Here is a 26,871-nt window from a genome sequence, read left to right as displayed (position 1 = left end):
CTGGGCGTGGGAGATGGATGGAGGCAGGCCGTAGTTCCAGCTGTAGCAACAGTCCTGCCAGCACAGATACCCAGCGTGTCCTTCAGTGAACAGAGCAGAGATGGGCTTGTGGGCCTGGCCCAGCAGCCATCTGGGATCCAGAGCGCCTCATTCTCAGGGTTTCACGTGGTAGCTGCTTTTCTCATGCCGTTTGACTTACACTCACCACTAAGTCCCACCAGGCCAGGTCTTCTCCAACCTGGTCACACCACCCAGCCATAACCCCTCTGGCCTCCTCGAATAATAGATAGTGCAGGACCAGGGGTGTGGAATCTAACGTATTTTCAGGATTCCAGTTTTGGGGGGAAGAAAGGATAGCAGGGAGCGCTTAGCACGTTGGACCCAGAAGTTGCCAGTCCCAGGAGATGGAGTTCAGGTAGACTGATTAGACAGTTGGAAAGCAGATGCGGGGCCTGCTGTATAATTAGTTTGTGGGGGTGTAGGGGTGGGTGGGTTTGTTTATGCCTATCTATGGAATTTTTAACTTTCCGTTAATATCAACAGCGAAGTCCCAGTACACTGGGGGCAGTCAGCCTCCCTGGTACCTCACATGTCTAGAGTGTTTCAGAGTGGTGCTGGTCCCTGGAGTCTTGGCTGAAGCCCCCACCCCCCAGCTTCACCTCAACTGTCTGTCCAGCAGAGCCAGATCTTAAGTCCTGACTGCCTTCTTGCTTTATCTGTGTGTGGGTCATTTGCAGAGGGTATGTCCTGAAACCCTGCTCATCTTGGGGAATGGCCCCCCTATGTGCTAGAAGGCCACAGCAAGTGAGGTTATGGGAAGTGGCTCAGCTCTTGCCCAACCCCCCCCTGGCTGTGAGCTCCCTGAGGACACTCGTGCCATGAGACCTTCCTTACCTGTGTCCTCCCTTGCCTATGGTAGAGCCATTTCCTTCAGGTCCCACACAAGCCATCTGTAGATCCGATTTGGAAAGTCCTCTCAGTTTGCTGGGGACCTTGCGGAAATGCCTGATGATGGAGCTGCAGCATTTCTCCACAGCCAGCTGACTGGCAGAGAGGCTCAGAGGGCAGGGTCTGCAAATTGCTCTCGGATGACTGACAGGTGTCAGGGTGCAAGTCTCCTTGTGCCTCTACACTCTCTGAGCTGGAACGGTATCATCCTGTCTCTCCTGCAGCCGGGGCCGACACCTCAGCTGCCCCCCTTGCACGTGTGTTGGCCCAAAGCCTCCAGGCACTTCAAGTTGATGGAATTGATTGTCCCCTCCTCTCTGGCCCCCTGCCCACCCTCTGGTGGAGGTGCTAACTAGCAGGGACATGGCACAGGACAGGGAGTTGGTGCCAGGTGCTTGGGGTCTGTTCTTTGCTCCACAGCCCCTAGGTCTGGCGTCCCCTCTCACGTTCCTGTTCTCTCATTTCCGGTCCCTCCTCCATGATGGGGGAGTCCTGGTCTCCCCTGAGTGAGCACTCTGAGGCGTGAGGCCTTCGGGCCTCTGCTTGCCTTGCTGTCCCTGGGTGGCCAGAGAGCCAGGAGTGCACGCTGATTGGTTTCGAATGCACTTTCTGCTTGCAATGCCTTGTCTGCATTTTCTTCATCCCAGGTCCTGCTTTAACGAACACCATGTTTTTAGCATGTTTTTAAAATAAAAACTGATAATGTGTCAAAAGCACAAACAGACTGTCATTCAGTGGTATGTTTTCTCCCTGGAGCCATTCCCAGGATAGAAGGACCCAGAGGGAGACCACACCGTTCCATTTTAAGAGGACCATCTCTTCCCTGTGGCCCAGGTTTCAGATTGGCCAGGGTAAACAGCTCTCTGTCCCCTCTATGGAGGCCTGAGGCATCCTAACACATACACTTTTTATCTAGTGGCTGACACAGGCTTAATCGGGTTTCCAGTGACCCAGGCCTTCTGTATGAGAAGCTGTCATTCCTCCTCAGTGACTGGTCACCCACAGCTGCCTGGTCCTGTGGTCAGATGAGGGAAGAGTGAGAAACAGGTCCTTACTTCCTGTAGGGGAGGACTCTCAGGATAGCTGCAACCTTTGCCCTAATGCCCCTACTTCTGAGGATTCCTTTTTCAGGAGTACAGGGACCTCATGGCATCATTTGGTCCAGGCAGCATCCTTCTAGGTAACTCCAGACAGCCTCCAAGAAAGCCTGGGAAAAAATGGACTGGGTGGATAGTCATGTGGAGGCTCCTGCGGGTCTCAGTGCCTCCGTGCCGGAAGAGTTGGGTTCCGGCGCCTTTGGAGCTTTCTTAGACTGTTACAGTGAGAAAATGCAGATGAGGGCGGCCTAGTGTCCTCTTTGTCCTGGATCCCTGAGGGCCACTATCTACAGTGAGGAGGCAGAGATGGAATGAGCCAGGTCGCGGGGGGGGGGGGGGGGGCTAGAAGCTTATGGACATGAGGAAGCTCCAAAGCCCTCCAATGTACAGTAGTGTCTCCCTCCCTTAAGAAAATGGCCAGGTTGACACCAGCTTGTCCCAAAAACACCAGCCTGCAGTGGCATGCTTTCAACCTCTAGGATGCCATCTCGAGTTTTGGATAGAGTCTGAAGGTCCAGCTAGAATGTCTCTCTGTGAGGCTCCCCAGAGGTTTCAGAGCAAGAAGTCAGGCAATCCCCCATCTGTTGACGGTCAACTGGGTCATAGGAATTGGCAAGGAAGGCACTTCTCATCTGTCCACTTGTTCCCATGCCTGGCCCCAGGGTGTGGCCACATTTGCTGGTTTCTGCCAGGTCATTGTCCTCTCTATTTGCTGGTGGTTCACTATGGTATAATAACCTCTTTGTTAGTACTTTGGGCAAATAAGCCAAGCCAGAATAATCAGGTGGCCTCCTTTAGTCTTCTAATGACAGGTCTAAAGTTAAGAACATCATGGGAAGGAGTGGCTTAGATCACTCTGGGGATCCCTCAGGTGATCCCCCATTAACCTGGGATGTGGAAGAACAGCCTCCCATCTGTGCTTAGTGAAGGCAAGAAAGGTCAGCTCAGGAGCAATAGCTAAACAGACCTGGCACCCACTGACAGTGCTACCAGACCTTGGGAGCCAGACCAGGGCAGCACAGACAAGATGTCACGTTACTCACAGATATGAATTCAAACTCCCACCCAATACCTACTGCCTTAAGGGGTGGATGTCACAGAGCCAGCCATCTAATGTGGCCACATGGTTGCCCTTCAATACTTGTAATTATATTCTCGGGGTTCGGGCAATGATCCCAACTTGCCTAGCAAGAGGCCTCCTAGAGGAGATACTGTTGAGGCTAGTAAGGGAATAGTTAACTTAGCCTGGGGTGCAAGGGAGTGTCTGAGTACAGTGGGTAGAAAGGGACAAATCCCTCTCCTCTGTACAGGTCAAAAGCCCAAACTACCACACAGGAGTGATAGAACACGGGGGTTTAAACCCAAATAGAGGTGTGTAGCCTTAGCTTTTAGTGAGCTATCTGGCTGCAGTGTATAAAGTGGCCAGAGGGGACAGTCTGGCTGAAGGGATTTAGCTGGGAGATGAGCTGTAGTGGCTAATTAGATCGTGTGTGTGTGTGTGTGTGTGTGTGTGTGTGTGTGTGTGTGTGTGTGTGTGTGTTTGGGGTGGGATGGGACCATTGATCATTGTCACTCACCCCGCATTACATTCCACTTAGGCAGGTGAGTAACTCGTTCTTTGCACTGATGGATGTATGTTTTAGTTACCCGACAGAAGCACCTTAAGGGAGAGAGAATTCTTTAGGGCTCACAGTTTGAGGGTGCAGCCCATCATGGTAGGGAATGCATGGCAGTAGGCTGCGCACTGGGTAGGCTGTGCACTGGGTAGGACGTGCACTGGTCACACTGGGTTTGAAGTCAGGAAGCAGAGAATGACTATTGGTGCTCAGCTTTCTCTTTTAATTTGGACCAGGACCCCAACCCATGGAACGGCGCCATCCATATTCAGGTGGGTCTTTGCAGTTACATCCTCACAGACATGTCCCGAGGTGCGCTTTCACGGTGGTTCTGAATCCAGTCAAGTTGACACTAAAGATGAACCATAACAATGAGAGATTGCATTGTCTGGCCCTGAGTGCAAGAGTTGGCAGATGTTCTCGTGTGACATAGCTGGATCTCGTGTGTTTGTGTGTGTGTGTGTGTGTGTGTGTGTATTTACTGAGATTTATACTTGCAAAACACTCCCACAAACTATTCAGGATCCTTCCGACCCCAAACATCTTCCTCGTCTACATGCCTAAGTCTCACCATTAGAGCTATACCATGGAGAGGAACAGAGCCATAGTTTGGGAATTGAAAGAACTGGATTCACTTCCCACTCTGCTTGCTGTCCATGAGCACCTCAGCTAGTCTCTGAACCTGTCTTGATTTTGCCATCTGCAAATTGAGAATAATGCCCATGGTACAGATCTATGAAGATGTCATGAAAGAATTCATGTTCCACCAAGCTTCACCCAACACAAAGAACAAAATTATGGGAGTGGTGGGGGGAGACAGCTCAGTAGTTAAAAGCATTTTCTATTCTTGCAGAAGACTCGGGTTTGGTTCCCAGCACTCACATGGTGGGAACCATTCATAATTCACAACCATTTATAATTCTAGTTCCAGAGGACCTGAAACTCTCTTCTGTGGGCACCAGGCACACATGTGGTACACATATTTTCATACAGGAAAAGCACTCATACACATAAGAATAAATACATCTTTAAAAATATTAAAAGAACAAAACCATGTCACTGGCAGAAAAATGGTTGGATCATCATTGCACAAAACAAGACATGTTCATACAAATATCACACATTTTCTCATGTATGGAATCTAGTTTTTATTAAAAGACATAAAAGCATAGGAAAAGGGAGGAATCGGTGAAGGCAAGAGGGTACAAAAGAGGGCAATAGAGGTATGACCAAAATATGACCTAAACTTGAATGCACCCTATTAAAACTAAAGAGGCTGGAGAGATGGTTCAGAGAGGTCCCAGGTTCAATTCCCAGCATCCACATGGCAGCTCACAACCATCTGTAATTCCAGTTACAAGGGAACTGATTCCCTCGTCTGGCTTCTGTGGGCATCAGGCATGGACATGGTGAAAAGACATATGCTGGTAAAACACGCACACACATAAAAGAAAAAGAATAGAAAAGTATAAAGGCATCCATCTTGTTCTTGGACAAGTGCAAATACCAAGTCCCCAAACTAAAGGCAGGATCCACAGAAAAGCATCACCCAGCCTGAATGCCAGGGACATGATAGGGTGGTGTGGAGGGGCAGGTGTTTCTAGGAAGAGAGAGAGAGAGAGAGAGAGAGAGAGAGAGAGAGAGAGAGAGAGAGAGAGAGAGAGAGAGAGACTCAGTTGATAAGACACCCCCGAGCCTCAGCTCAGCTCCAGCTGGCTCAGCACCGCCACTCAATAATCCACAGAAGTCAGATTAAATAAATGTCATTCGGACACGAAAATATTGACATTGTGCTCGTCCCTTCAAGCTTTCAGCAAGATCGGGAGGCTCTGTGGGTTCTGCTGAGTCTGACAGTCATGAGATAGCCTGTTGTCTCCTTAAGCCAGGAAAAAGAATAGCAATACCTTGCAGGCCAGCTCTTCCCTCACATTAAAAAAAATGCCCCTTTGTGCTCCCAGAGGCCAACAGAAAGCTGAGGTGACTCCAGACATGGGCTGGTCCCTCTCTGTAACAGAGTAGAGAGACCACTTAGTTGAGGATGCTGCAGAGTGCTCCTTTCTGGATCTTGGGGTTAGCACTTGTTGCCCAGATTTTTTTTTTTTTGGTTTTGTTTTTTTCTGGGTACAGAGTTTTGGAACTTAGTCTGAGCTGATGCCCCGTGAAGCTCAGCACCATGTGGTTAAAGCGAGAAGTAGCCCATGTGTACCTTAATGACATCAGAGAGCCCCTTGTCTTTTGTCCGATTCCTGTTCTGACTGTCTACAGCGAATTTTCCTGGAATTTAGATATATCCTTAATATATAGAATTGTATTTCCCCCAACAAGGCCCACCCCGTTCAGCCATGTTAGCTCCTGGCCACCCAGGGAAAGCATGCTGAGTATGGTATTTGGTCTTCAGCTTAGGGTTTTCTAAAGCAGTTTGGGATTTTGAACGTCTGATGGGGAGCAGGGATGTGGCTCAGTGGTCGAGCACCTGCCTTGGGTTTCATCGCCTAACACCACAGAGTCAACCCAGAGACCGGTTCCGGTTGTTCATCACTCCTGGTCGTGGGAATACTAAACCTCTTGGCTCTGGCTGGCTGTTATGGCTTGAATCATAAATGTCTTCCACATGGTCACATCTTGAACATTGGCTCTTCCAGTTGTGGCTCAGTTTCAAAGGCCTTCACGGGGTGGAGCCTGGCTAAGGGAAGGAAGTCAGTAGGGGTGGGCGAGTCTTGGAAGATACTATCCCCGGTGTCAGTCTCTGCTTCCCGGTTCAATCACCGTGTGGACAAGCTGCTGCCACGTGCTCCCATTGCCACAGCCTCATGTGTCTCCCCGGTGCGGTGGACTGAAATCCCTCAGAACCTGTGAGCTGAAACAAACCTCTCCTCTTATTTCTTAAAGATTTATTTATTTAAGTATACAGTGTTTCACCTTCATGTATGCCTGCCTACCAGAAGAGGGCGCCAGATCTCACTGTAGATGGTTGTGAGCCACCATGTGGTTGCTGGGAATTGAACTCAGGACCTTTGGAAGAGCGGGCAGTGCTCTTAACCACTGACCCATCTCTCCAGCCCCCTTCTCTTATTTCTTATTGTTATTTCCATCAGGCATTTTGTCATAGCGATGAGAAAAGTAATGCATTGGCTCTGTGAGAGTCTTACTGCAGCGATGGTGTTTTGTGAGCCTGATGCAAAGGCTCTGCCTGGGCCCACAGCTGAAGTCATTAGGGTTCCAACGAGAGGGAGAAACAGGAAAATGCAGCAAGTGCTCCTGTGTGTTTATAATTAGGCAGGAAAAGAGCATCGCCCCCTGTGTGTATCTTCTCTACTACGGCCTGTTAGCCACTGTGGAGAGGCAGTGTCCCCAGCCATGATACCCTAAGGCTTCCATGAAAGTCCATGAAGTACTGGCATCTGTTGGGAAGCGATGACATGTGGTAGGCCGGCCTGAAGCCCCTGGGGAGGTCTTGCCATTGCTTCAGCGGCAGCCTTATGCTGCCTGCCCACCTTGTCAGCTGCCAGGGCCATTTAGACAGCAGTTGTGAGTCACCATTAGTGACAGCAGTGAGCCACTGTTAGTGCTGCTTGTATGCAGTGGGGAGGAGTGTGCAAAGTACATCCGTGCCCTTGTGTGCACACTCATAGTAATGCTGGAGGGTGAGCAGAGAGCTCACTCCAATGGGATAGAGAACAATGAAAATGTCTCAGACCAGGGCCATTCCCCCTAACTCTTAAATCTCAGGGGGCTCTGCTGTGATTGGCCAGGCCCTGGGGTGCCCCTGCAAGGAGGATCCCTGTTTAGGGATTTCCTCAGGTGTCCCAATACAATCAGCTCTCATGGCTAGTGGCCAGGCTTCCTTCGAATTCTCAGTGTGTCCCCCTAGGGACCTTTGGGGTCCCACCCCTCCAAGAGCCACTACATATTAGGGTTCCATGGGCCAAGCTTACCGTCACCAGACAGCAGCAACTTCTGGAAAGAATAGTGAATTTAGGAGGTAGTATGATTTTTGTCAGGAAAATCAAAACCATATCTTCGGCCTGTGCACCCGGTGAGCTGCTGTCTGAGCAAGCATTTAAGTCTGGCTTCCTTTGGTGTGTTTAGTCTTTTGCTTTTAAATCATTGCATTTGTGGGAGGGAACATGAATGCTGTGGCTTGCATGTGGAGGGCAGAGGACAACCTTTAGGAGCCATTTCTCACCAACTGCCATTCATATGATATGTTCCAGGAACTGAACTCAGGCCACCAGGTGTGGGGGCACATGCGTTTCCTTGCTGAGACATCTCACCAGATCCTGTTTTTAATAAAAGTTTTTTTTATTTTTTTATTTTTTTTTATTTTTTATTCTTTGGTTTTTTCAAGACAGGGTTTCTCTGTGTAGCCTTAGCTGTCCTGGACCAGGCTGGCCTTGAACTCACAGAGATCCATCCGCCTGCCTCTGCCTCCTGAGTACTGGGATTAAAGGTATGTGCCACTATGCCTGGCTAATTTTTTGTTTAAACTTTTTTTTTTGAGACAGGGTCTTATTATATATCGTGGATCTTGGCTTGCCTGAAACACACTATGTAGGGTAGGCTGGACACAAACTCAGAGAGATCCACTTGCCTCTGTCCCCTGAGTGCTGGGATTAAATGTGTGCACCATTACACCTGGCCTGTTTCATATTTCTCCTCCCGTCTCTCTGTCTCTCTCTGTGCATGTGTGTGAGTGTGTGTGTGTGTGTGTGTGTGCGTGTGTGTGTGTGTAAGAGAGAGAGAGAGAGAGAGACAGAGAGACAGAGACAGAGACAGAGAGACAGAGAGAGACAGAGACAGAGATAGAGACAGAGAGAGACAGAGACAGAGATAGAGGCAGAGATAGAGACAGAGACAGAGACAGAGATAGAGGCAGAGATAGAGACAGAGAGAGAGACAGAGATAGAGACAGAGACAGAGAGAGAGACAGAGACAGAGATAGAGGCAGAGATAGAGACAGAGACAGAGATAGAGAGACAGAGAGACAAAGACACAGATAGAGGCAGAGATAGAGACAGAGACAGAGATAGAGGCAGAGATAGAGACAGAGACAGAGATAGAGGCAGAGATAGAGACAGAGATAGAGGCAGAGATAGAGACAGAGACAGAGATAGAGACAGAGACAGAGATAGAGACAGAGACAGAGATAGAGACAGAGACAGAGATAGAGACAGAGACAGAGATAGAGACAGAGACAGAGATAGAAACAGAGATAGAGAGACAGAGAGACAGAGGCAGAGATAGAGACAGAGATAGAGACAGAGACAGAGATAGAGGCAGAGATAGAGACAGAGACAGAGATAGAGGCAGAGATAGAGACAGAGACAGAGATAGAGACAGAGACAGAGATAGAGGCAGAGATAGAGACAGAGACAGAGATAGAGGCAGAGATAGAGACAGAGATAGAGGCAGAGATAGAGACAGAGACAGAGATAGAGGCAGAGATAGAGACAGACAGAGATAGAGACAGAGATAGAGGCAGAGATAGAGACAGAGACAGAGATAGAGACAGAGACAGAGATAGAGAGAGCTGTTAGTGGATACCCATGGTCTGTGGTGTGTGAAGAAATCAAGGGCAGCCTTGGGGACTAGGTTCTTCCCTTTCACAGTGGGTTCTGGGGATCTAACTCAGGCTGTTAGGTCTATGCAATGGGTGGGATCTGAGCATGTACCTGCAGAGTCATCTCACAATCCTGATTTACAGAGTGCTACACCAGCTCAGGGTACCTGGGACTCACTAAGTAACCCATCCTGGCTTCACACTTTCAGTAATTCTGTCTCAGCCTCTAAAGCACTGCCACGAGAGGAGCCGGATTCAGCGCTGGCTCCTGAAGGTGGCAGGTGCCCCTTGCAGGAAATGTGAGCATAGTCACTGACTGAAGACAGGAAGCTGGAAGCAGAACATGCTTGTTTCAGCCCAGCCCTTGTTAGAGGTCCAAAACATTGGATTAATGACATGAGCAGAAGAGATCATTTCAGACAAGTAAATGGTGAGCTGACAAATGGGGCCTCTGTCGGCTTTTGATAGTTGTGGTCCTCAGGCACTTTAGGGAATGTCATGACCAACACAGAAACTTAAGTGGGGCGCAATGTATTTGGTAAACAGGCCCGGGGTCTCCTTGCAACACCAGTTCAGCAGAAGGCACTCGTCCTAGGTACAAGTCTTTTATTATGGCGTCCAACAGCACAAAGCACCAAGCTTACAATGAGGTCAGTGAAGAGCTGCGTCTCACATCTGGAGTGTCGCTGTAAGCGGGAGGTTAAGGCAACTTCTGTCTTGGTAGACTATTCACATCCATGGACCAGCTGGACCTAGAGCACATCTGGCCTCCTAACAATGAGCTCCCTGGGATTTCTATGCGTACAGGCATGGGGTAGGAGCAGGTTTCACAGGTATATAAACAGGAGGGGAAGGATGAGGCAGGCTTGGTGTCCAGCTGGACAGACTAGAGTGACCAGGGGGCTGCAGAGCCACCCCCCAGGCACATTGAAAAAGGTGGGATCTAGGAGTGTACTGAGTCTCCTTCCAGGAAGAAGACCCAGGCACCTGGCCCACTGATCACAGCCGTAGAGTCAACAGGGCAGGTGTGTCAAGCATGCATCATCTAGAGACAAGTACATGCCTGGTTGTAGACCACTCCATGGCTGGCTTCATCCCACCTTTTCTGGGACCCCAGTGGGCACAGTCTCAGGCTGCTCCGTGTGTGACCCAGGCTACATGGCCTCAGTGGCTTTTGACCCTTGGGTCTCTGCAGGAAGGTGGCAGTGGCCTTCTTGCGGGCTACACCCTGTGGGTCAGTGTTGTTGCTAGTCAGTGGCATCGCCACCACCTGGGAATTTAGCAGGAATGCCAGCAGATGGCTCTGGCCTTCCTTGGGGTGACTCTGGGGAGGCAGCCTCCTGTTCTGAGTGCTCCCCTGGAGGTACTGAGGGGAGAGCAAGTATGAAATGCACTGGCCATGGAGGATGTAAGAGCTGCCTGGCAGCCACAAATTGTGATGCTTTTCACCTGAACAGCTTCCACCATCCCCCCATCCCTCACCCCACCACCCCTGCTCTTGCCTCTTTGCCCCTAGCCCAGTAGAGCCAATGGGCAGGAGGTATTTTCAAAGCTGCCAGGGTTCTAACCGATCCGTTCATTCCCTTGACTTGAAAACCTTGGAAGCTGTCCAGAGTGGCAGATTCTGAGCTCCGAGTGGGTTCTCAGATCAAAGTGGTTCTTCACACTGACCTGCTGTACAGCCCTCCCAACACCTTGTAAGCACCTTTAGGGCCTGAACCCCTACAGCCATGAGACAGGTGAGCACACTCAAGACAGTGGAATGGGGATTCTAGCACATTCTATTGGTGTCCCTATGGATAACACTTTGAAGGAGAAATGTAGGTCCCCAATGAACATCCCTAAAGCCACACCAGAGGTGCTCTGGCAGGTGTGGGTACACTGATGGGGAGGCAAAGGGACAAATGCATGTAGATCTCTCAATGGAGGGGAGGGAGAGGGGGACAAGAAGGCAGGGGGAGGGCCTGGCCTCAGGGGGAGGCTCAGCATCAGCAGCCAGGGGACCTCTGCATCTGGGGGTGGCTCTGAGAATGGGAGAGAAGGAGAGGCATTTCATGTCCCAGCCAGTGATCTCCACATGCACCTGCCAGAGCACCTCTGGCGTGGCAGGTGCAAGTACACTGATGGGGAGGGAAAGGGACAAATGCATGTAGATCCCTCATCTCCTTATCATAGGGTAAGGTTCACTCTTGTTCCCCAAACACCAGTCACCTGGGGGGATTTGGGGGCCATGATGTATTCTTGAGGTGACCACTTTGAGCCTAGGGAATGGTGACTCATGTGCTCAGGGCGAGGGTGCACTGCTTCAGCTACACTGAGCTCAGGGCCTGGTGTGGGACCCCAGTATGTTTCCTGCTGACCCGGGACTGAGGGATGGATGGCATTCTACAGGTGTGTCTTTCTTCTCTAAGAAACTCTCAGACTTACAACCCCCAAACAAGGACCTGTCCCTGAGGGTAAATAGGGAGAAATAGTCTGGCATGGATTTGATGGACATACCTCACTACAGACTCCATCCTTGGCTCCAGCCTTGGCAGCTGTCAGGCTGAACCTGGCCTATGTGGATTTCATGTCCTCTAACCCCAATCTTGTCACCAAGGCTGTCAAGGAAGTCACATTTGTGGCTGTCCACCAACCCTGCAGCACTGACTGGGGCCAATGGGACATATTCTCCCAGACTACCTCTGCATCAAGGCTGTGCAGATGGTACCCACTTGGCACCTCTGTCCTCATCACCCTGAGGATTAAGGGAGATGCTTGAGGCTACACTATCCCTTTCACACTATCACCCCCCTCAGTGCCTTTTTGGGAAGAATATGGTCTGGGCCCAACCCTGGGTTTTTTTCTCAATCCTCCTTCTATATGCTTGGGGAAGGACCACAGGCAGACAGACAGTCTTTGAGTATCTGTGTGAACCCTGGCAAGGTAGAAGGTAGCTAAGGTTTTTCTCTCAGCCATACTGTGTCTGGGATTGTTGGGAGTGTCTTCTTTGTACTGAGTTTGTACAGACAACCCAGGGACATTCAGGCACACAACATAAGCCAGCCCAGGCCCCAAGTAGCCCCCAGAGAATGCCAGAGTGGAAGAGGCTGTCTGACCTGAGAGCTTAGTGCTCCCTCTGTCCACACAGCTACATCCTGCCCTGAGAATGGAATTCTATGTCCACACAGCTACTTCCTGGCCTGAAGAATGGAATTCTAGGCAACCAGTGGCCCTGAGTCCACAGACGAACCAGTGGGAGCTCACCTCCCTCCAGCAATGGTTCCAGCCCAGCGCGATCTGGGCTCACCGCAGTGAGAACTGAGTTAGGTAGAACGTGGTCTGAGTGCTTTTGGTCAACAAGATGTCCCTTGTTCATGTGGAAACCGAGATTTGCTTCTGTAGAGAGATGAGCAGGACCCACGTGGGGCTGAGGCTGGGAGTGGAGTCCTGGTGTGCAGAGCTGCCCAAAATAATAATAACCAGAGTTGGGAGTCCCCTGTGGCTGTCTGAGAGTTGATACCTACCATCAACCTTGCGTTTTCTTAGGATTTTCTCTCTGTGGCCTTTAACACACGGGGAGTGCTCCCTGAATATGCTCTATTTCACTCAGTGACTAAAGAGAGGAGCAAAGGAGGGTTTGGGGTCTACTCTGGGATAGTGGAGAGGGAAGTAGACAACACAACAGTGGGGTCATGAAGGCACTGGGAAGTGGGATGCAGGTAGCTTCATCTCCCCAGTAGCTATGACTTATAAGTCTGTGGTGTTCTCCATTTGGGGTGGGGTTGTCCATTCACTGACATTTTGAATCTGGCACTTTGGGGTCCAGACTGGGGACAAGAGTTGGGGCTGGGGCTAGTGAGCTTCATGTGACTCTCCCAGGTGCTGCAACCAACCCGCTTTCTTAGCGCCCTGTCCTGGTGGCTCCAATAGCCTGGCCTTAAGATACCCCCCACCCCCCACCTTTCAACACTCCTGTCCCAGGCCTTCCAGGAAGGACGTGGCCAGCTACTGTGTGAGGAGATTAAAAACAAAACAAAACAAAACAAAACAAAACAAAACAAAACAAAACCCAGTTAGGTTTAGGGAAGGGATAACTTAACCCAGGCTGCTCAAAGTGGTGATTTTTCTCTGAGGAGAACCAGCCGGGGCCCCATGCCAGTGGAAATCACACACCAAGCCCTATAGGAGTCTCAGAGGGACCAGCCTTCTATTCAAGACTCAGGTGCTGAGACGGAGCAGAGGGAGCTGAGCTCTGCCTTTCTGTGCCCCATGCCTGACAAAGGGCTCTGGCTGTTTCTTTCCAGGATCGTCCCTTGCCAAGGGCTCTGGCAGCGGATGAGTGCTTAGAAATGGAGGAGTGGGCTGAGGACCCTGGCCAGCAGGGACACACAGGAGCCACACGCACAGGCACTTGGTGGGCTCTGCGGAGGGCGCAGGGAGTTCATGGCCCTAGCGCTGACTCTGGAGGCCTGGTTCCGGATGTGGGATGTAGGTCCTTGTGTGGGACAGTCGGGAGGCTATAGGGGCATCCTTTAATAAAAGTGTTGCTGGAGCCTTCGGTGCAGGCAGCAGGTGAGAACCATCCCGCAGATCTGCCAGGTGGAGAGAGCAGAGAGCAAAGAGACCTGAGAACCCCACCGGCTTCCGGCTGGACGCGGGGAGGCCGTTGCCTGCGCTGGAGAGGGCTGGAGATCTTCGCCTCTTTGGCTCTGCATTTCTCACAGGATCCCAGGGGTAGGGTGGGGTGGGGTGGGGTTGGGGGGGGAGCAAACTCTGAGAAGTGTTCCTCCAAAAGGAATGACTTCTGGGCTACAATGAGCTCGAATCATTGCTATGGTTATATAACACAAGTCAATCCTGTGGGTCTGGGTTGGGGTCCAGTGGCTGCTTATCCCCTCAAGCACCCACCTAGTTTGTGCTACTGGCCTGCAGGCCTAGAGGTCCTCTATAGGCAGCTCCGTTTATCAGGCTCCTCCGTGATGACATCCCCATTTCACACACCAGAGCTATCTGAAGCATCTCTTAGACAACTTCCTGCTTCCCCAGGGCTTCATAGACTAAAACCTATCCTGAGTTTGGGAAAAACACTGAAGGTTCCTATGAGCTCAGCGTGGGAACTCTGGCATTCTGCTTGCCTGGTACCCCTACTGTATCTACTGGTTGAGCAAGAATACAGAGGCTCCCATCTGCCCAGTTTCCTGTATGGTTCCCACCCCTCAAACTACAGAGGATCTGTATTCTCCACTCCACACTCTTTGCTCTCCCAGCTCTGAAGCTGTCTCTTCCTCCCTCCTCCTTCCTACCTAGGGGCACCTTAAGGACAAAGAGATGGGGATGTGTCAGATCCCAGTGCCCCATGGCTGTCATCCTTATCTTGCCAGTGTAGTGACAGTGTAGTTGCTCAGTCCTTCTACTCTGTGTTTAGGACAGGAGTCCCGTGTCAAGCAGTCCCACACTGTTGCATGGCACAGAGATGGAGGTGAGCGCCTCTATGTAAAGGACACTCCTCTTTCCCTGGCTTATTTTATAGGTCTGACCTTGGCTCTGCACGCCTGGGTGCCAGGAGAGCCTCAGCCAGAGTAGGAGCAGAGCCACGAAGATGAGCGTGGCCTGAGGCAGCTGCCTGTCCTTGTCAGGTTAGCTTCAGGTCATCAAGGACAGGTTTATCTCTTCACCTCCCTCCCACTTCCCTGTTCTCGGCCCAACAGGGTGGACAACTGAGGCCACAAATGCTGCTTTCAGCTTTAGCCTCAGTGCTAAGAGCCCTGCTAATCCACCTTGGGGACTCCAGATCAGAAGCCCAAAGGCAGCTTAGGAGGTTATCTCGCCTCCACTGGCTTTAAGCAGCTGCTGTCAGAGCCATCCACAGACAAGCACCCAGGGACTGTGGCACGCTGCTCCTGTCTCCATCTCATAGTCGGATGCTTTCCCCATGGGCTATCTGGGTCTTTCTCATGCACACAAAGAGAGCAGGTCCTGTGTGTTGTAGGCTGTATCTGCCTCACCTCAGCATGCAGTTCACTTGAGATGGTCCCACATATGCATGCACACGTACGCATGTGTACAGACATGCACACACACACACACACACACACACACACACACACACACACACGTGCCTATATACTTCACCCTTAACTGCGTGGAAGGATACACTGATGCACACATGCATGCACGTACGCGCGCGCGCACACACACACACACACACACACACACACACAGAGACAGACAGACAGACAGACAGACAGATAGACAGAGACAGAGAGAGACAAGAGAGAGAGGCACATGAGCATGCACATTTATCCTTAAGTGCACAGCATGGATGAGCCATGTAGCAAGCACAGTGACATGAGACAACAGAGAAGTTCTGGGAGGGAGTGTGACCCGGTGAAGGCAGTCTACCTCCTAGGTGTGGCTCCTGCCACCAACTCCACTTGCACAGGGCACAGGGCTCCCTTGGGTGCTGCTTAGTACAGCATTTGGTCACACATGGGGCATTTTTTTAAAAACAGGGGGCTGTGGTTCTTGGTTTCTTATGAGGCTTCTCAGCAAGCAGCTGGTGGTCTTTGGACAGCATGGAAGAAGAGCCTGGCTTGGCCCATATGCCCTTTCCGTTCTTGCTAATGACTTGCAGATCCCAGCCCCAGCTGTCTCTTTTAGCATCCTACCTGTGGGCCTTCAAGATTGGTTCTATTTCAGCTGGGCAACTTAGGCTGCGTCACCTCAGGGGTAATTACAGCCTTCTCTAAGCCTGTCCTGGCAGGCAAGCTTCTTCTAAAGCCAGAAGTCAGCCCCTCTCACATCTGAGTGAGGCCAGCAGGGCCTCCAGGACCCCCATTCACTCTATAGCCATCTCCTGCCACTTCCTGTCAACCCCCTTCAGAATTTAGTATCCATCACCTCCTCCAGGAATTCTCCCTAGCCTCAGGAATGGCCAAGGCAGCTTTCATTTTTTTCCCCCATGAATCCAGTGCACAGTGCCTGATGGCAGGGCAAAGCCCTGTGTGCTCGCCTGCCCCTCCCCTCACGCCTATGGAAGGCCCCACACCTGCCCTCCATGGGCACAAAGCCAGTGCACAGTGCGCCCTAGAGCCTCCTCCGCATGTCTTCTGGGTGAGAGATGCCTCCTCCGAGTTTGAGGAGGACAGCCAGAAAAGATCCCTAGGCGACTTACTATAAACTCTTTAAAGTTTCCCAGTTAGAATATCCTATAAGTCACTAAGATTATGCTGGTGTGGAAACTATTCATAAAAGCAGAAGCTGGTGGAGGAGAAAGAACACCAGGCATGGGGTGGGGGGGGGGCAGGGGGAAGGAGGGGCAGCTGGTTTTGCCACAGTGGTGGTGTGATCTTCAGGGAGTGACTTCATCTCTGGGACTAGTTAGTCATAGTCAATGTGCATTAATAAGATGGACCCAGCAACCCTCAACTCTGAGTGAGCACAGGTTTGATTGCTTGACAGGACCCTAAGTGTGTTGAGTTACACGGTGGGACCACAACAACCTGGGAATGTGTGCCCAGAGGTTTCTGTGAGCGGAGGGGCTTCTCCCTTCAGCGTTCCTGCCATCCGACTTCTGCTCCAGCTTGCAGTCACAGAGACAAAACTCTGTGAAGGCCACTGTTAGGCCTTCCATTTGTGTTCAGAGGCGCCTTATGGGTCTCTTTGTAAGTCCCACCCGCAGTTCCCACCTTGCTGCCAGTCTCCCATGGGAAGTCTTCCTGTGGCTTTCTTCTCCCGCCTCCTAAGCCTTCCATACCTTATGTCTAGCTCCAATTGCCTCCTCTGGAGTCCCTGGAATCTGAGGAAGCTTCCTTTGAAAATACCCTGAGGTCTGGGGGCTGCCTTGGCCATTGTATGTAGCGCTGGGCCTTGGCTGGGTTCAAAATTTGCCTAGGGATCTTACTTGTGGCCGAGGTGAGGATTCCTCCTGAGCCCACGTCATGGTGTAAGTGTCATCACTTCCCCCGAGCACGCACATTTTGGTCAACATGTCAGTGCAGCAATAATGAACCTGCTCAGACACGTGGCTGAGGCCAGCGTGGGCAGCCCCGCACTTCTTGTGTCGTTTCCAGAGTTCAGAGAACATGTGCCTAAGGTGACTGGTCAGTGAGATAGGAACCTTACCAAGATCTCAGGGCAGTGAAAATGTACGGTTGCTGAGGGGTGGGCCAGAGCAGCAGATTCCAAACTGAGTTGCAAACTATGCTTGTGCCTGAGGGCTCGAGAGCCACTAGTGATGGCCCGTACACTTGGCCTGCCTCCTGTTTCGATGCCAACAATCGTGCCTAGCAGACCAGTCTCCTATGTACCAATTCCACTGGCTGCTGCTTTAAAATGATTTCTCCAGTCTCCTTATCCTACAGGTAAAGAAGAGAGAGACTGAGGCTTCCCTGAGGGCACACAGCAAGACGTGGGGATACAGTTACAGTCTAGGCCTTTTGGTACCCAAGCAAGATTCATCTAGTTCCCAGAAGACAGAATGAGGAGCACCATTTTAGGATGATATTCTGAGCCTTGGTGCATGTTTGTGTATGCGTGTGTGTGTGTATGTAAGTGTGTGTGTGTGTGTGTGTGTGTGTGTGTGTGTGTGTGTGTGTGTGTGTGTGTGTGTGTGTGTGTGTGTGTGTGTGTGTGTGTGTGTGTGTGTGTAGGGGCCTGGTGTCTGCTCTAGCTAGGAGGAATAGACCTGATTTGAACCCTTGCTCAAGGTTTCAGGCTGCCTGTAAGGACTGGGCAGATTAATATCCATCTTTGGCCAGTAGAGGGCACTCTAACCGAGGTTTGGCCATTACCAGCCTCTCTTCAGAGAACCACAAGGGAGAAAGCTGGGCAAGGGGTGAGACGCAGAGTCACAGTATGGGGAGGTGTAAACTGCCTGCTCAATGGCCTGGCCACAGTGGCACTGACCTCCTCTGACTTTGGGCTCCAAGCATTTTCATCCCTGTGCCTAGCCCTCAGGGTTATTACCTTTGGCTACAATTTGTGCAAAGGCCAGGAAGAAGCGAACAGAGGTGGGCCAGGCCTAGTCAATGTTCTTCTAGGGCAAGCCCCTAAAAATCTGCATGATGGGTGCCTGGAAACCCCAATGAGACAGAAGCTGGAGGGATGGGCAGCCCCTGCCTGGTCTTCTGCTACTCTTCTGGGTTCACTACAAGGGGCAGAGGCCTATCCTAGGAAGTGCAGGAAGGGCTGTGCAGTGTCCCTGGGCTCCCTAGCTAGCAGAGAGGAGACCAAGGAACCACTGGGAAATTTTGGATGGATGATGGATGTGTGTAAAAGTCAACGCAATGAGCATCTTTTATGGGGCACTTGCATCTGCTTGGCCACGAGGCCGTGACTTGCACACATGACCTACCATCACAGGAGGAGAGATGGCTTCATTTTATGAATGACTGAGGCTTAGAGATGAAATAACTGGCCCCTAGGTCACGTGGCCCAGCTCATTAGTGGCAGAATCAAGAAGGTTCTCCCCCTGAGAGGCTGGGGGCTTTGTTCTCAGCATTTGAGGCTGCAGCTGGCCCTCCAGTCCCACTGGGAGGGCAGTGGAACTTGGTCTGGAAATAGCACTACACTAGGAGTCTCCTCAGTCAGGTGACATTAGCATTCCATGCATTTCCTTCCCATGGGACCTCTGTGTGGGGCAATTCACTTGGGAAAGCCAAGGGCTATAGCGGCTGTGGGCTTAGGCAGGAGGCTGTGTGGTCTCTCTGGGCCTCAGTTTTCTGATGTGGCAAGTACCGGAGAGTGCTCTGGCCACGTGGCTTGGGTCTGAGGTAAGGACCCATTAGGAAAAAGAGCCTGAAAATGCTCTGGGACCACAGAGAACCAGATAAGGCCAGCTCGCACCTACCTCAGAGGTAGACGTGCATGTGAATACGTGTGTGTGTGTGTGTGTGTGTGTGTGTGTGGTGCCCTGTGTGGGCCATGTGCTGTCCTGCACAACCCTGGTTCTTATGTAGGCGATATGAGAAAGAGGAAATGAGCCTCATTGTGCAGATGAAGTTTCAGGACAAGGAAGATAGGCAGTGGCTCAAGGTCACGTGGAGCCAGAGCCAGACTGGGATCGGTGTCTGACTGTTCAGCCCCTTCCCTCCTTGGGATGTCACTTACAGCACTGGGGTGGGGGACACCGAGCAAGACATCATGATGCCTAGGTCCTCCTAGAAGGGCAGCCGCCACACAGTTCCCACCACTGGAAGGAGGCAGGAGTATACATGAGGAAGGGACCACGTTCTGTGCCTGCTCAGCCGCTGAAGAGTCCCTCCTCGCTCCTCCTCTAAGGTCCCTTGATTGGAGCAAATGTTGGGATGGAAGTCGACTGCTTGCATGGATGCAGAGGAGAGGCATGCAGGGGGAGGCACTGAGAGCCAACTGTAGCTTTTCCTATCCTTGGGGAGATGCATACATAAATGCACATGGAATGACGGCAGGTACACACACACATATGCACACAGGCAACCTAAACACACACATGTGCACACATCCTGGCATAGATGTTCACAAACCCAAGCAGGTTGTGCTGTGCACACAGGGCACACACTACGTACCTGACCCCACACTCAGGGGGGTGTCCCAGATCCTGTCAAATCCAAGTTGTTCAAGGCTGTCTGGGGACTGACAATATGTGAGGTTCATCCTTGGTTGCAAAGGGAGGCGGGGAGGGCAGAAGAGGGCAGGGCCAGGCATGCATGTGCAAAGCATCAGCTCCTTTCCCTAAGACAGGTGTGTGAAAGAAAGCTCAGCTGAGGGAGATCAGCCCCTGCTTCACTCACCTGCAGACAGGCCACCCCGATGCCCACTGCCCCCATGAGCAGCAGGTGGTCAGCTAAGAACTGCTCCAGCTTGGCCATGCAGCCTCCCTGCAAGGTAAAGGTGGGTTACTCAGGCCATGGCCCAGCATGACACAGATAAGCGGGTTGGGAAATGAGTGACTAGCATCTTGTGTGCTGCTGAGGCTGAGGGGTGCCAGTGGTTGAAAGGACCAGCCTTGGAATATCTCATGGCCATTTGGAGAGCCCTAGGGGACAGACCATGGTGTCTGAAACTTTTAGGAGGACCTAATGATTCTTAGTACCCTGTCAGACCTTTGAGGATGACTCCAGGCTCTGTGATTGCAGGCCAAAGGGTGTGTTTTGCTTTACCACATTCTGCCTGCTGAGCTGGCCTTTCTGGGGATCCCCGCTAGGCCCCAAGTGACCTCAGCACTCACCTCCACCTTGTAGATGTTGGAGGGGTGGGCCCGCAGACCACAGCGGGCTACCACTGTCTTGCAGCAGCTGTCGGGCACCTGTCGGCCCACGGCTTCCTGGGACAAGATGTATGCGCTGTGCTGCCAGTCGGCTGAGCTGTTACTGCCACAGCATTTGAACTGAGAAGAGAAGAGGGGCTGGGGTGAGAAGGGTCTGTGTGGTGCTCCTGCCCCTGTGACCTAGCACCACAGGTTATGCTATTTGGGCTTTAACCTGGCACCTCGCTCCTCTGTTATTTCCCTTGGGACAAGGACAGTCTCTCTGGGGCCTTTTCTCTGCAGAACACCTGTTGGCTAACCTGTGCCAGATATTCTAGGGGTAGGGATTATCTGAGAAATTGGGGAACAGACAGGTTTGGAGCTTGCCCTGAGACCAGAGGGGCATAGATTGTGTCCCAGAGGCTATGTAGGACACAGGGCAGTCAGCAGTGACTACAGAGGCTGGTGTGAGTGCTGAGTATAACCCAGCAGGTCAGCACATTCAGAGTGACTCAAAGGACACGTGCTTGTCACTCCTCCCCTCGGAGTCAGGACACTGAGATCCTAAGACCGTGCATCCTAAGCTGCATGACACAGCTGCATTGAGTCTGTCTCTTGGGTGTGGGTGCAGGGACGTTTGATGCAAATGCAAGATACCGATTACATGCCAGGAATGAGGCCGAGGACCTGGCTCTTAGCTTACCATTCGCTGTCCTTGAGAGGGTCACGGCAGAAGAAGGGCAAGTGATTTGTTTGGGGTCAGGAAAAGCCTGTAAGTGTGACCAGAGAGCTTGCACGCTAAACATGCCCACAGCACAGGAGAACACCCTGAACGTGTGCACAGTGTAACAGCAGGATCGGGACATACACGTGGCAGAGCAACTGGAGCGGAGAGAGCATGCACGCTACATAATATCACACCCAGAGCACACACATGACATAACAGCATGATCAGAGCATGACCACAATTCATGAGACCACACAGCATACAGAATGCAATAGCACACACGGAGCAATCACTGGGGTGAGCTGTGTTGAGAGTCACGTAGAAGTGGTACAGCGTGTGTCCGTGTCCGTGTGTGTGTGTGTGTGTGTGTGTGTGTGTGTGTGTGTGTGTGTGTGTGTTTGTTGTTCTTCTTCTTCTTGGTGGTGGTGGTGGTGGTGATGATGATGATGATGATGATGATGATGATGGACCTGAGCTGTTATATCACTTATAAAATGGGGACAAAAGCCTCGGAGGTAGGGCTGTGTGAGGATGGACAGAGTGGGTGCTTGGAGAGCCTTTAGCATTTGCACAGAGGCATTAGATGTCCTTCCTACCTGGATGCTGGCTGGGACACTAACTGCCCCAGCTTGGGAGAGGCCCACGTTAACATATACTGAGCTGTGGAGGCCGGTCAATGCCAGGCTTTACTTTAAGCTGAAACGCTTTCCCTGTGATTGCCCACCTCTCACCAAGACAAGGCCTATTCCCCTCCATGCCACTTCCAGCCCCATATCGTTACTCTCTAATCTGAGGTGCCCAGGAAAAACTGCCTGGTGTCACCTGTTGTCCACAGCTCCCTGAGTGAGATTCCCTGCCTTACCCTTTGTCTCACAAGGCTCCTTACATGTGACACCCAGCAGGTGCACGGTGCTTGCAATAGGTGGCCAACAGTGTGGGTTGCCCCGTCTTAGCAACTAGGCTAAGAACATGGTGCACGGCTACATATGTCATGTGTACCCGCGTGTACACAGGTGTTCCTTAGTCATTTTCTCTGGGATCTGCTGTGTCTTCTTGGAAACAGGACTTTTTTTTTCCTGTCCCTCATGTGCTGTCCAATTGCTCCCAATCAGAAAATTATTTCTTATTCTGAGCCACAATAGTCTGGTATAAAACACTGGGCCTTGGTGCCCATCTTTCTGAGGAAGGACAAAATCAGTCCATAGACAGGAGGAGCTGAGAGCATCATTCTCCCCCCAGGAAGGCAGCACTGGAAGGCAGCAGGGTGGGCTTTGAACAGAGTGGAAGAGGGGTACTGGGAAAGCCAGGGTTCAATGAATACTTTCCACGCTGTCAGGGGACACATCTAGAGGTGCTCACCATCACTGCACCTCTCCACCATATGGCTTAGGTTAGAGAAGTGTAAACAGAAGCTCAGAGAGGTTGAGCCAATTGTCCCCAGGGTCACACAGACTGGGAGAGACAGAGGCAGGATGTAAACCTTACGTCCTGCTGCAGGCGGTCCACTGAGGCTGTGATCTCTGTGGCCCTGGGCTGCCCATAGCGCTCAGTCAGGGTGCTGTTCAGGTGCCGCTTCAGCTCGTCACTCAGCTGAGGAGGGGAGCATGAAGGAGTGTCAGCAGAACCCCCACTTTCTTCTAGGACCCAGGTGTCTCCAACTCCTCACCAGCTGGCACCAGGGCACTGTAATGACTCAAGCAGTGCTGTGAGCTGACATGAAGGCAAGGTGTGAAGGGCAGAGCTGACAGTGGGGCTGAGGATGACGCGGCTCGCGGCTGCATCTCATGGGAGCTGCCTTCAGCTTGCTGTGTATATGAACACGGATCACAAGATGAGCTTCAATAGGTGGAGCCTTGTGACCCTGGGAAGCTGTGTGGACACTGGCTTCAAATGAGCTGCATGGTTGGGACACTCTGTCTATGCAGTCCAGTGTCACCCTGCTCTTGTCCTCAAATCCTGAACCGTAAGCACAGGAGGAGAAAGATTCCGAGTCTCACCCATCCAGGTAGGCACGGCCACCTCCAGTCTTCACAGTCTGTCAGCCCGCCATTTGACCCTTTCTGATCCCTAGTCAGTGGCTGTCTTAGCAGGTGGGTTCCTTGTTTAGGGATCCCAGGAGGGGAGTATCCTGCCTGAGAAACTCTCACTCAGGTTCTCACATGAAACCCAGCAGCACCAACAGGGGCAGAAAGATCTACCCAATCTGGGACAGGCAACTGGGGTGCAGAGGATCTCCAGCCCAGGAAACAGGACCACCTATGAGAACAGCTGCCACAGCTGCTCAGACAGCATGAGCCCTTGACTCTTGCTGCAACGGCCTCATGGAATCAACAGAAAACTCTTCAAGAGGACTGCATACTTACCCTCTGGTAGTATACATGTGCCAGGACTCCGGCCACCAGCTCCACGAGGAAGATGACCAGCAACAAGCAGAAATACTAGGGGCAAGCAGAAGAATGACCATCCCTGTAACAAAAGCCTCTGCAAAGAAGGGGGGAAGGGCAGGGATACCTGCCAAGATGCCTGTCATTGTCATTCTCCTCTTTCTTATCCACATCTGGACATAACAACCCCTGCTGGCTGCCACTGCCAATTTCCCCACTCACCTCTCTGCTTATTGGTCTGCGGGAAGCCCAAGGATCCACCCACCCATCTAGGCTTGAGTGGACACTGACTAGATGAAGTGCTACTGGCTCGCGGTGGGTGGGCAACATGAAGTTATCAGAGCGCTGTGTTGTCAGTGTTTCCGTAGGGTAACCTCAGAGGCTCCAGATGTGGTGGGGAGTCAGAGTGGGCCTTGTTGGAGGTGGTGACATCCATGACACCTCTCTAAAAAGGACATAGAGGCACTTGTCAGGCAGAGAAGGAGAGAAGCACACTTTAGTCAGGAGAAGGACAGCAGCCCAGGAAGTGCAGAGCACTTGAGTCTGGGCGATGGCAGGTACCCAGGTGGCTGGAAAGGAGAGACAGGCTGGGCCAAGAGCACAGGGCCCCAGAGGAGGCAAAGACAGAAGGCCATGGATGATGCTTTGAGGGATCCCCTGCGGCCGTGATGCTTGCGTCTATCTTTCATAGCTTTCCCGGAGGCTCTTGGCTGCCCTCGCCATGCCTGCCTCTCCCAGGCTCCTCGGTGCCAGCCTGAGCTTCAGATAGTTCAGGAGTATGGGGAGGGGTAAAGGGTTCCCAGGACTCTTCAATCTGTTTGGGCAGATGGTACTGAATGGCATCCAAAGTAAGCTGAAGAAGCATTGAAGGGGGTCTGTGATGCCTGAAGTCACAGAGAAAGCTGGTGGCAAGCCTGGCATCTGGGACAAGTCCAGGCTCTTGTGCTCACTGAGACTAACTGGATGGGTACCACTGCAGATTAGAAAAATACTCTCCGACCAGGGTGGTGTGCTTTGACAAGAAATGTGCAGGATGGATGCGTGGTCTTTATACATAGAATACAAGCTTTGGGGCTGTCTGTGGTAACCCTGACCCACGGGGTTGGGTTTTCATTCCCTTGCCAGTGGCAATGGTGGCATCCCCTACCCTGCCCACTCTGACTGTTTGGAGAAGACTGGACTTCCTGGAACTCTGACAGCTTCCTCCCATAGCATAGCCAAGGATAGGCTTGAGGTAAGCAGCACTTGTCAGACAGTATCAAGGACCAATGGCTTAGATCAGTGGAGGACACTCCTGGAACTGCCTGGCCTATCAGACATCGTGGCTGCACCATAACCCATTCACGGTCCCCAGGGCCCCAGTGATTCTAATATGTCTGCCCTTTTGGTTGGCTTGAAGTTGTCCTGCACTCCTTTTACCCAGATGTACTACTAAAGATAACTTTTATCCTGCCACACAGAGCCTATAAGCAGGGACTACTGGTTGACCCAGACCTTATGAATGCATATTAGTGTGCCCTCCAAGACATCAAGGAAGATGTGATGGAGTGCCTGTTCCTGAACAGCAGGATTGGCTGCTTGCAGCTAGGAGATCACATCTTACCACCTGCTACCTATCAGCTGTGAGTTCCTCATGGACACCAGTCCTGAGGAAGCTGTCATTTCATGTTGCTCCCTTGAGGAAATCACTGCTATGGTACCTTTTAGAAGCAGGTAGGGAAGAGGGAGGAGAGAGAAGAGGTGAAACCACGTCAGAGCTCTGGACTCTATGACAGACGAAACTAGCACTGACTACCACTGGGACTGTTCAGAGGATCCAACAGGTCATGTGACATGCTGAGTTGTCATGTAGAGGAGGTACATGGGTACTGCATGAAATGCTCAAGGAACAAGGACAGATGCTCCAGTCTGAGAAGGTGTCCCAGGAGGCAAAGGTCAAGTCTGGTGCTCTGAGAGGCCTGAGGTAGCTACGGGTGACACTTCAGGCAGCAGTTCTTACTGCAAGACGTTTGCAGGTGTGTGACTCACCTGGGCAGGGGAGGAGGACTTGAGTCATAGCTTCCCAGTGACAGCTCCCAGGAGGCAGGTGAAGGGTTCAGAAAATCCTGCAACTCTGAGCACGAGACTGCCTGATCCTAAAAGGTTGCTGTATTTGTGATGGGTGGTCATGAGCCCCCAATAAATGCAGCATCCCTGCTGTCTCCTCATTGCTTTACTCAGCCCTTGTAGCCTCCTAGCGCTCAGCTCCTCTGTATGCTTGCGAGCCTCTGCTTGCACCTCTTTACAGTTCCCACTGGCAGTGCCTCCCTGCCCTTCATTTCCCAGCTCAGTCCTGGCTCTACTATGCTAACCCCTGAAGATGTCCATAGCACCAGCTGCGTGTCATCTGTCTACTCATCCTTGTCTTTTTGGTCCTCTTCTTTGGCCTTGGTTGCTTCTGATTTCTTCCACTGCTGGTCCCCTGCTCCTTTGCTCTGGGGACTCATGGCTGTCTCAATTGCTTTTGCTGCAGGTCTCAGTCCTGTCTCCCCAGAGGCAGAGTGAGCCTCTGCCATTGGAAGCACATCTCAGAGTTCCTAGTCTTCCACGCTGCCCAGTAGGGTTGAGTTAAAGCTTGGGCAACTCCGCTAGGTGACAGGAGGAGTGTGAGACCCTAGGAGCAGGCAGTGAGATCAACCTCCTGCTGGTGAAAGCAGTTTAATCTTCTGTCCCGAAGCTACACAGCTGCTACCTGAGTTCAGCTTACTCAGTGGTTCACTCAATCTGGAAAAATTTTTGCCTTCAGGGGCCAGCTGGCAAATGCCAGAGACATTATGATGTTGTCACACCCAGGACAGAAGGTACTATGGACTCCCACCAGGCAGAACCAGGGTGCTGCTGACCTTCCTTGAGACATGGGACAGCTCCTACTGCACAAAACTACCTAGCCAGCAAGTGCCAGCATGATTCAGAGGTTGGGAAAGCCTGAGACGCATTCCCCTTCGGGTTCTCGGGCTGATCCTGCGACTGGATTTGCATATGTGTCCCTAGGCACTCTGGGATGCACAAAAGAAGACCAGAGAGAGTTATTCACTTTCCAAGAAGCCAGAGATGGAACTCAGAGATAACAAGCCTGAGAGGGCCTTGATTGACTCTGCCTGCCTGGGACGACACATCTGCACGCGAAACGACTCAACTTGACCTAAGCAAGCAAGGGCCAGGGGGCTGGAGAGATGCTAATGTTGTGTCATTACTTCCTTCATATGGAAGCATTCTCTCCTGACACAAAGAAGCTACAAGATTCATAGACCTCCGCCCAAGGTTTCATAGCAGGAAACAACAGTTGGACAG

The 26,871-nt window shown here is 51.7% G+C and overlaps 1 protein-coding gene across 1 annotated transcript in view; it reads right to left on the bottom strand.

The window, feature by feature from the left end:
* Positions 1 to 13,632: 13,632 nt before the first annotated feature.
* The window catches only part of Tspan11 (tetraspanin 11), a 41,301-nt gene continuing 28,062 nt past the window's right edge, over positions 13,633 to 26,871 (bottom strand). Inside the window, exons 3-7 of the mRNA XM_051154605.1 lie at positions 23,521 to 23,595; positions 22,643 to 22,747; positions 20,413 to 20,571; positions 19,976 to 20,062; positions 13,633 to 13,795 (exon numbers count right to left, since the gene is read on the bottom strand). Coding sequence (XP_051010562.1) covers positions 13,736 to 13,795; positions 19,976 to 20,062; positions 20,413 to 20,571; positions 22,643 to 22,747; positions 23,521 to 23,595 — 486 coding nt within the window. The 3' untranslated portion in view covers positions 13,633 to 13,735. The remainder of the gene's footprint in view (positions 13,796 to 19,975; positions 20,063 to 20,412; positions 20,572 to 22,642; positions 22,748 to 23,520; positions 23,596 to 26,871) is intronic.

This window comes from Acomys russatus, chromosome 13 (genome assembly GCF_903995435.1).
Source record: "Acomys russatus chromosome 13, mAcoRus1.1, whole genome shotgun sequence".
In the NCBI taxonomy this organism is placed as follows: domain Eukaryota; kingdom Metazoa; phylum Chordata; class Mammalia; order Rodentia; family Muridae; genus Acomys; species Acomys russatus.
The sequence above is the reverse complement of the archived record's forward strand: the minus strand, read 5'-3'. Positions and strand labels throughout refer to the sequence as shown.